General features: G+C 47.3%; 2 protein-coding genes across 2 annotated transcripts in view; one reads left to right on the top strand and one right to left on the bottom strand.

The window, feature by feature from the left end:
- The window catches only part of RETSAT (retinol saturase), a 13,448-nt gene extending 8,303 nt beyond the window's left edge, over nucleotides 1–5,145 (top strand). The window contains exons 6-11 of the mRNA XM_003799215.3: nucleotides 567–686; nucleotides 2,405–2,543; nucleotides 2,818–2,927; nucleotides 3,018–3,184; nucleotides 3,364–3,523; nucleotides 3,840–5,145. Coding sequence (XP_003799263.1) covers nucleotides 567–686; nucleotides 2,405–2,543; nucleotides 2,818–2,927; nucleotides 3,018–3,184; nucleotides 3,364–3,523; nucleotides 3,840–3,979 — 836 coding nt within the window. The 3' untranslated portion in view covers nucleotides 3,980–5,145. The remainder of the gene's footprint in view (nucleotides 1–566; nucleotides 687–2,404; nucleotides 2,544–2,817; nucleotides 2,928–3,017; nucleotides 3,185–3,363; nucleotides 3,524–3,839) is intronic.
- A 226-nt stretch (nucleotides 5,146–5,371) lies between these two features.
- TGOLN2 (trans-golgi network protein 2) overlaps nucleotides 5,372–9,763 on the bottom strand; it is a 10,896-nt gene continuing 6,504 nt past the window's right edge. The window contains exon 4 of the mRNA XM_023518770.1: nucleotides 5,372–9,406. Within this exon, the coding sequence (XP_023374538.1) occupies nucleotides 9,401–9,406 (6 nt within the window). The 3' untranslated portion in view covers nucleotides 5,372–9,400. The remainder of the gene's footprint in view (nucleotides 9,407–9,763) is intronic.

Genomic DNA, 9,763 nt, shown 5'->3' on the forward strand with positions numbered 1-9,763 from the left:
TTTGGTGGTTGTAGTTGTCATGGTTATTTAGGAGGCCCAGGCTGGGTTTGAACCTGCCAGCCCGGTGTATGTGGCTGGTGCCCTAACCACTGAGGTACGGGTGCTGAGCCTGCTACAAGACTTTAGAGCAATGTTTTCAACCTTCCTAATGCCGTGGCCCTTTAATACAGTTCCTGTGGGTCATGACCCACAGGTTGAGAACTGCTGCTTTAGAGGTTGTGCTACAGAGGTTCAGGCATCATTGGAGGGTTTTGCAAGTGTTTTGGAAACAACTCTGGGAGAGTGAAGAAGGCCCTGGATTCCACCAGCAGGACATCAGCCTGAGAGCTTTGTCTGGGGCTTTGGCTAAATGCAGAGTCTGCACACACAGGGATATGTGGAAGGAGCTACTAAAGGTAAGCTCAGAAGTGACTGCAGGATGGGCTGAGCATGCTTGAGAATGGCTCCCTTTGCAATTTGCCTGGGGCCTGCCCTACTTGGTCTTGGGTGTCTTGGACACCCAGGTGTGTTAGGCTAGAGAGATCTGTGGATACGGGCCTTCCTCAACCAAGCTCTTGTGCCTGCAGGTGTCAGTGTGAAGAAGGGCCATGAGCTGGTAAATATCTACTGCCCTATCGTGGTCTCAAATGCAGGACTGTTCAACACCTATGAGCACTTATTGCCGGAGAAAGCCCGCTGTCTGCCAGGTAGAGATTGATCTGTCTTTCCTTTTGCAATTTCTGCAACAATTCCCCACCTGGAGCAAATTTGCTCTGCTTCTTGGCTGCCCTTCTGACTGTCCTTAAGCAGAGGTGACAACATTGGTCTCTAACAGCATTCTCACCCTAGAGTTTCTGCTTGGGGAACCTGAAGCCAATAGGGGAATTAACGTATAGAGGGTACCCAGCTGACTGTGGCACTGCTGAGAGGAGAAACCTGGTCTGTTTGGAGAGCCCAGGCTCTTTGCAGCCATCTGGGCTAAGAATATGGAGCTGGCAGAAAAAAGGTCTCAGAAGAGGCAAGAGAGCAGGTTACCTCACAGGGAACCCAATGGCTGGGTTGACATTAGGTAAGAAGTTACTTCAGGATGTGTGTAATTAGATGCTGCTGGTGTTGACTGAGGAAAGGAAGCCAGCTGGCCAGAAGGGAAATGATAACCTAGGAGGGGTGAGACAGAGTGGTCCAGACAAAGGCCTTTGGCTAGGGCTGGAGGTGGAGGGCATAAAGCAGCTCAGATGGGGATGGGCCTTTGGTGAGAAGCCAAAGAGCATCGGGGAAGGAGCGCTACACCTCAGAGTGTGGGCCTGGGGGCTCCTGACTGAGGACCCAAGGGAGGGGGTGGCAGAGTGCGTCAGGTGGGAAAGTGAGGGCTAGATTTCCTCAGTGGCACTGGGTGGGGTGGGATTTGTGACTGTCTCTAGGCCATACAGTGGGTACAACACCAGCCTCTTCTTCCTCTGTGTCCCCTGCTTCCTGCCCACTCAGACCTCCCCTCTCTCAGAACAGGAGAGCTGAGTGAGGTGAGGCAGAGAACAGCAGGGCTGGGGCAGGTGACTGGGTGTGGGTGGACACACTGCCTCTGCTGCTTCCTGCCTCCATCTCTATGACCCTTCTTCTTTGCCAGGACCCCTGGGCTCTAATGTGTCCCTAACTGGCCCCAGGATCCCATCCAGGACTGTGTCCTCTCTAGGCAGCCATGCTGGAATCCTTCCCTCACAGTCAGGTGACATTTTCACTGCCCCTGAGTACAGGCTGAGGTGTCTTCAACTGATCCTGGTATGAATGGAGCAGAGCACCCAGCAGCCCAGTCATCCCTTAAGTATAGTCCTGGGAATGGGAACAGAGCACAAGAATTTCTGGTGTAGTTTCCAGAACACTAGTCTGGGGTCATCTGCTGAGGTGGGGAAGCCCAGCTACTCAGGTCTGGGGGACATTAGATGGTCCACCACGGTGCTGTTCCCTCCTCCTCCCTCCAGCTGAGTCCTCAGATGCCAGAAGCCACTGAGGCCATTTGCCTCTGCTCATCTGCATGGCTTGCCACCAGGAGGCCTTGTTCTGACAGAACAGTACATAAGTACACAAGGAACTCAATGGCTTGTATTACAGTTCATACTAAATTGACACTTAGAACACATTGCTGTTAACTTGTGTAGTCTGTATTGGTGGAAGCCCCGTCTTGCACTCCTAACTTCACGATGCTAGGGGGGAGACTGGGGCCAGTTAGCAGCCAAGAGGAGTCTGAAGCTGAGTCCTTCCCAGACAGGAGACAGAACAGGCAGAGCAGGGGCCTTGTCAAGTTCATGTTGAAACAGCTGTGGCCTAGACCCTACCTTTTGAAATAAGTGGGCATCAAGAGGCTCTCTGGGAGCAGGCAGTGGCCATCCTGGCCACAGTCTCTGCAGTCCTTGGCAATTCCCTCTGGCAGGTGTGCAGCAGCAGCTGAAGATGGTACGGCCTGGTTTGGGCATGTTCTCTGTTTTCATCTGTCTACAAGGCACCAAGGAGGACCTAGGTCTGTCGTCTACCAACTACTACGTTTACTATGACACGGATTTGGACAAAGCGTAAGGCGTGTGCATGTCTGGGTTCATGTGTGTACGTTATGTCCCTTTGCTGGCGCTGTGTGCATGCATGCACGGCCTGTGCTTTGAACAGAAGATAAGGAATGGGAGGAAATGGGCAATTTCCAATTTGCTCCAGGAGTTTGGCATACCAAGGCTGTGCCTCACCTTCTTCCCCACGTGGAGAGTCCCTGGGGACAAACTGTCCTTGGGCCGATGCATATGGCTTTGAGGACAGAGGTCTGGTGACATACAGCCACACTCCTCTTGCCCACAGGATGGAGCACTATGTCTCTACACCCAGGGAAAAGGCTACAGAACACATCCCCCTTCTCTTCATTGCTTCCCCATCCGCCAAGGACCCGACTTGGGAGGACCGATTCCCAGGTGGGGCCTCAGGGCATAGCAGAGCCCAGAATTGGGGACAGGTAGTTAGAGGAAGGTGCCAGGCAGTACTGACATGGCTTTGATTCCCAGACCGGTCCACGATGATCGTGTTGGTGCCCAGCGCCTATGAATGGTTTGAAGAGTGGCAAGCAGAGCCGCAGGGAAAGCGGGGCAGTGACTACGAGACCCTCAAAGACTCCTTTGTGGAAGCCTCTATGTTGGTGGTCATGAAACTGTTCCCGCAACTGGAGGGGAAGGTACAGGGTAAAACATGCAGGGTGATGACAGATGGTGCCATTTCCTTCTTCCTTAGGGACAGGGTAATAAGGCCCTAAGGAAGAGCAGAGCACCCATCTTAGTGGTCAGAACATCCAAGAGGGGTAAAGGGGAGAAGAAACAGGATCTCATGAATTCCTGCTGGCTCTTGTCTCCTTAGGTGGAGAATGTGACTGGAGGATCCCCACTGACCAACCAGTTCTATCTGGCAGCTCCCCGAGGGGCCTGCTACGGGGCTGACCATGACCTTCGCCGTTTGCATCCTTGTGCGATAGCCTCCATGAGGGCCCAAAGCCCCATCCCCAACCTCTACCTGACAGGTATGCTCACTGTTCTATGTTGCCAGGACCTGAGATCCTGGGCTCCTGTCATCCAAAGTCCTCTGCTCCTGTCCTAAGGCCCTGCTATTCCCTGCAGCCTCCCATATCCTGAGCTGTGTTGCTTCGATACTGATCAGGACCAGCTTTGGGTAGCACTAGCTCAGAGGCCCTGGCTCTCCTCTCTCCTGGCATCAGTGGATGCCTGTGGCCCCAGTCCTGATCAGGACCAACTTTGGGTGGCCCTAGCTTGGGGACCTTGGCCCTCCCCTCTTCTGGTGTGGGTGGATGTTCAGGGGCCTCTGCTCTTCCCTTTCAGGCCAGGATATCTTCACCTGTGGACTGATGGGGGCCCTGCAAGGGGCCTTGCTGTGCAGTAGTGCTATCCTGAAGCGGAACTTGTACTCAGACCTTAAGGATCTTGCCTTAACGATCCAGGCACAGAAGAAGAATCATTAGTTCAGTCTGGGATGAGTGAGAGGAATTTGGCCAGTGGCTAGGGCAGCTCCTCTGACTTACCCATAATGTGTTTCTACAGTAGTTCCAAGTACACATAAAGCACTCTAATTTAAAGTTCTGATTTCTGAATAGATGCCTAGCATAAATCTTAGCTCTGAAACAGAAGTTCATCTGGCTGGGGCACATGATGATCTTTCCACCTTCTATGGCATGATATCACTACTGAAAGGCTTGGTCTGGGCTGCTAATTTGCCTAGCCTAGACGTCCCAGTGCAGTGCTCTGCGCCCTTCACCCGTACCTCTTGTCTCTCCACAATGAAACTGAATATTCCACCATTGGGGGGATGGAACCCCTTACATTGCTGGTCATCTCAAGCAGGTGGGTCCAGGTCTGCCCTGACGCTTCTCTTGTCATTCACTCAGAGCTGCACTGCAGAAGTCTACGCTACTGAGGGAAGAGGGTGAGCAAGGAGGTTTTAGTCAAAACCTGGGGCATGGGTATAGTTATGGTTCTACAGGTTCAAGGGGTTCCAGTGGCTCTTCAGAAGACAGGAAATACCTGTGACAGGTTCAGTGTGATTCTGGAGATTGGGGTGACTCTAAGACCTATTAGTTAATAAGGTATGTGTTAAAAGAGCGTATTCATAGTAAAGCGTAGGTCTGTCTCCCTTGCAATCAGGTTCTCCATGTGCCAACACCAGGGCACCCTCAAAGAGCTCAGTACCTTGAGCCCAGCTTCAAGCCTTATCCTCTGAGAGGATATTGGGATCAGTGATATTAGAGCACAGACCAGCAAGAAGATGACTTCACTGGTTTAAAGCAGGCTAAAGAGGTATTCCAGGTATGGGCATAGCCAAGGATAGCACCAGGAGGCAGTAAGAATATACCCTAAACAATGGTTTTGCACTGAGTACAAAATGAGCTGCTGGGGGCAGGGGAGCAGGGTCCAGAGGTGGAAACTCAGTTTGGGGCCGAACATGGAAAGCTATACAATGTGTACAAAGCCCAGAATGGCATATGCAGTTTACTGCCACATCTGTGAAGATTGGATGTGATAGTGAATGAAGGCTCAAATTCATGGAAATCACCGTTGACTTGTGTTAAACACCAAGGTCTTATTTTAGTCCATGTTCATATTAATAAATTTAATGATTTCATTGTCTTAATATCTGCAATTTAATTTGGTTTTTGTTCAATGACACAAAACTGCATTGTGACAGCATTTACAAAAGCTTAGTGAAACAACATGTACTGAAAAATACTTATCATTAAGCCAGAGGAAGCTTTAAAAACAGAACATTAAGTAATTATAGTTAACTTACAAACAGTTGAAGATGTGAAACACTGCAAAACTGTGGCCTTATAGTAATTGGGCAAATGAAAAAGAAGAGAAACAATTTCAACAGTCATTTATTGAACAGTGTCTTATTAATTAAAGGAATATCAGAGTGTTAGGGAGCTGGCTTATTGGCAGTTTAAAATACTCTACAGCTCTGACCCAAATCCTTTACAAAGGAAATCTAAGAAATTCATATCTGACTGTGGAACCAGCTGAGCTGACAGTCACTCTGGCTCTGGATGTACAGTTGAATTAAACCTGAAAACCTCTCCCCAGGATCCTCACTCAGTTGAGCAAGGCATGCTAAACCTAACCTTCCCAGCAAGAGTCTTCAGAAAATGGCCTAGCAGAAGCATAGGGCCTGGTGCCTCACACAGTCTCCTCAGTACTCGGTGGTTTAGACATCTGCCCAGCACTCCTATCAGGGTACCCTGTACAAACAAGGTCTAGAGACGACAACCATCACTGCTGCATGACAGTTCTACAGCTTTAGTATTCTATGACCAAACATGTCATTGAAAGCCACTGTGGAAAAAAACTCTGAATCCATACAGCTCTTTGTCAGGTCTTTCCAAATTATCTTGGTCTTTCTAAACAGACTGGCCTTCAACTCCCCTGGAGGCCAGAGTGAACTCTTTCAAAATTCTATTCAGGAATTTCCTGCAGGATTCACTGTCTTCAAGACTTTAGCCATTGCTCTATTTACTTTAGCAACTTCCTCTATTAACATCCACAACAGAAGCACAGATTCCTCCTAATAGAAATCACCCTTCATCCAAAAGCTAGGTGCAGGAAGGGAAGGCCTTAGCACTCTGGGCCCAAAAGCTTCCTGAACGTTGCCCATCTCAGCCAGCCTGCCCTCATCCATTCGATCTCTAGGAAAGCTTGCTTCAAATATCTCCAAACACACCAGAAAGTAAGTTTTCTTTTGGTGTGCAGTATTTTCATCAGTGCAATTTCTCAAGGGAAACTTAAATTCTATGGTACTCTTATGGCACAAGAAACACTACTTCTCAGAGGCTCAAACACTGAGCTCTTGGGGACTCCGTGACAACAGGTACATGTCCACTGGCTCCCACCCTATTGGATCCTGATACCAACCCACCTTCCTACTCTCCTCTTTAAGAGCAAAACTCAACCTGTACATGTATTATGTCACAGCAAGTAGTAGCCAGGAAGAGCTAGAGGACCCCTCATTCAAGTCACATCCAGGTGGCATACAGAAAGAAAACATGGTTGCCAGAAGCAATTGACAAGCCCTAAGGAATGTCACTTAGGCAGCTAGGAAGACAGGCTGTCCTTCAAGAGCTCAGTTTCTTGGGGAGACCAGAAAGACATCAGATTCCAACTGTTATGTTTTGCTGAAGTTCCAAAATGAGTGAGTAGCACAAGGGACAGCGAGCAGAGTGGAAGAGAAAGAGCCAATCTGTGGGCTGGGGCCATTAGGAAGCTCCATGGGTAAACTTGAACTGCCATGAAGAAACAGGCAAGAGAAAGAGAAGAGAGAACAAATTAACCGAAGAACCACCACAGAGGCCAGAAGAGGAGAGCACAGCCACACCGAAGGCACAGAGGCACTGACAGATGAGGGCCTCTGCCAAGGTGGGATGCAGAGAAAGACAGCAGAGTGTCAATCTGCACAGTCCTGAATCCCAAAAGGTCTCTAAGGGCATTCTTTAAGCCTTGAGAGGTACAGACTGAAGCTTCAAACCAGGAAAAATATTTTAGAAAAATCAGTCTTTCCAGAATTGCTCTTTATCCCAAGATGGACAGAGACCCTATGAAGGTAGCTCTAAAAAGACAAAAAAAATCTAACAGAGAATCAGAGAGAATGGGCATATGCAACAGAGGAAGCTAGGAAAATGGAAAAAATATTGTACTAAAGATCTTTTTAAAAAGGAACCAGATAAGACTTTTGTGACAAGAGAATAACACCAAAAGTTTGCTATTTGGGGTTCATGTGATTGAAGACATTGAGCAGTTGACAGAGGTGGCTTAATGGGTAGAAGAGAAAAATTCAGTTCAGTGACATCAGCACAACCAAGCTGAAGTATCCACACTGCAGGACTGGGTTCCTTGGGAACTAGTCCAACATAAGTCCTCCCAAGTCACTCACTCAGGGGGGAAAAATGGGGGAATTTCTGTGAAGATGGTCAAAGAAACACAGAGGCCTGGCTTTGAGGGCCTCTTCCCCACCAGCAAAGGTAAAGGCAAAGGACATTTGTCAGAGACACCAAGAAAAGGGAATTTCCGTTTGGATGGCCAATAGTGTCTCAGTCCATCAAGGTCAAAGCAGCTTTGAGAAGCAGCTATTGGATTTGGTAGTCTGATAACTGGCAAACTTTGGGAAAGCACAGTAGGAAGACAGGGCCCATAGGGAGTTTGTGAAAGTCCTGAAGACAATGAATAGCAAGGTAAGAGAAGCAACACTTAATGGAGAAGTTGAGCAGACGGAGAGACAGCAAACAGCACAGATGGGAGTGGGGAAATTAGAGTGTGCCTGAGGTGGAAAGAAAGGAGCTGGTGTAGATAGGCCAAACAGGAAACACAGAAAGAAGGGGAAGTGGGAGACACAGGGGACTGAAGCCACCAAGGTTCTAGGGAATGCTAAAGGAGTCTGACAGAAGATCCCTCGGGTTGGAGGAAAGTCTTACAACAATGGGTGCACCAGCAGACAGAATGATCCAAGAGGAGTAGACATCCATTCCTCATCTCCGTAAAGTAGACTACCTGCCAATAATGAAAATTTCAACATAAAGCCATGGGCTGTTTGAACCAAGGTGGAAGATAAGACAACAACTGGGATGGTCCCTTCTGTAGACTTACTGCCTCAACACCACAGAATTCATCATATTTCTGTCACCTCCCACATTCTTGGTATTTCCCTGAGATTAGCTCACAAACACAACTCTCTGTAGGCTCTCTAACTAGGGTAGAACTTGACTACAACAGGTTTAAATAAAACTTCCAATGGCAGTGTGATCCAAGACAGTACCCTCACTTACTCAGAGGAACCCACTGAAACCATTGAATATCTCAGATTTGAATAATTCATGACATGATAAGGAAGGAGAATTTTTACTAATTACCCTCCAACAGATTAAGTTAAAATGGTCAGAGAGTACAGTAGTTTCTACATATAAGACAGTGTTTTCTATTTGAGGCAACAAAGACCAAAAACAATTTGTGGGAGACCTAGCTCATCAAAGTCCTTTAAAAAAAACTGCCGAGCATACCTAAACTCTCCTATATGTTTTTTTGCATGAACCACACACTCGCCCTATTTCAAGAAGTTCCTTATTGAGTACGACTGTATGCAAGATCACACTGTTCCAAATCTTATTTCTAAAACAAAATCTGTAATGGGAACAGTGGCCTTACTTCCAGAAATACCAAGTTCAGTTTTATGTTCAGTACAACCGAATGGAAATCACTGACTTTGTCTCTAGTCATATGAAACATCAGAAAATGTGAAGAAGTCATGCTAGACAGGTTAGACTTGCAAGCAACACAGCACACTTTTAGCCTCCTGTTTTGATTTGCTGCTGACACCTTCGAGAGAATTATGTGTTCAAAGAAGCCTTTAGCCCATCAGCTTTTCACCATCTTCTATGCCTTTTGTAGGGCACATCTCCCCACCAAAATAAGAGGGCCTAGTAGAAAAGCACCTCTACCTGCAGCATTCTCCTAGGTCTGCAGAGATGAACAATACAGAGGTCCACACCATTCTCAAAGGCTAACTACACTGCAGCGCCAAGGCCCCAGGGAGGATAGTCAGCAGCCTGTTCAAGCTGGCATCTCTCTTTGATCATAGCCAAAGGGAGTTTTCACATGCTCCCTCCACACACATGCAGAGCAAGAAAGGTTGAAAGCCACCAGCATAAATAAAGGGAATACAGGCGAATGATGTCACCAAAGTGCAGGTGCAAACCCAGAAGCAATCCCCACTCCCACCTCTGCCAGCCCAGACTTGCCACCAAACCCCAGATGAGGGTGTCTCTTAGGTCACAGTACTGTTTTCTTCATTTCTCTTGGTTTAGAAACAAATCAGCAGGGAGGACAAGGTTCTCAAAGACAAAAAATCAAAGCTGAAACGAGAGCAACACAATCTATTGGTAATATTCACCTTTTCCCAGAGGGATATACCATTCTAATATGACTCAGGGGAGGAAAAAAAAAAGATCTTTAGGGAACTGCAGTTCAGGGAAAAAATTCAAAATTAAGACACTGCCTTATAAACAGCAATTAAAAATAAAAGCACAAAAAATGATTTTTAAAGCTAGTTTAAAATAAAGCATATATTAGTAAGATATACACACTTGATGGATAGATACTGGAGATGCTGGCTTCGGCTTGTACTGTTCTGTGTTTTTTAAACTATTTACGAGCATTTTGCTTTCAATAAAAAAAATTATAATGAAGAAGGGAAATGTCTTTTTTTTTTT

Source organism: Otolemur garnettii, unplaced genomic scaffold (genome assembly GCF_000181295.1).
Source record: "Otolemur garnettii isolate 467f Iridium unplaced genomic scaffold, OtoGar3 scaffold00147, whole genome shotgun sequence".
NCBI lineage: Eukaryota > Metazoa > Chordata > Mammalia > Primates > Galagidae > Otolemur > Otolemur garnettii.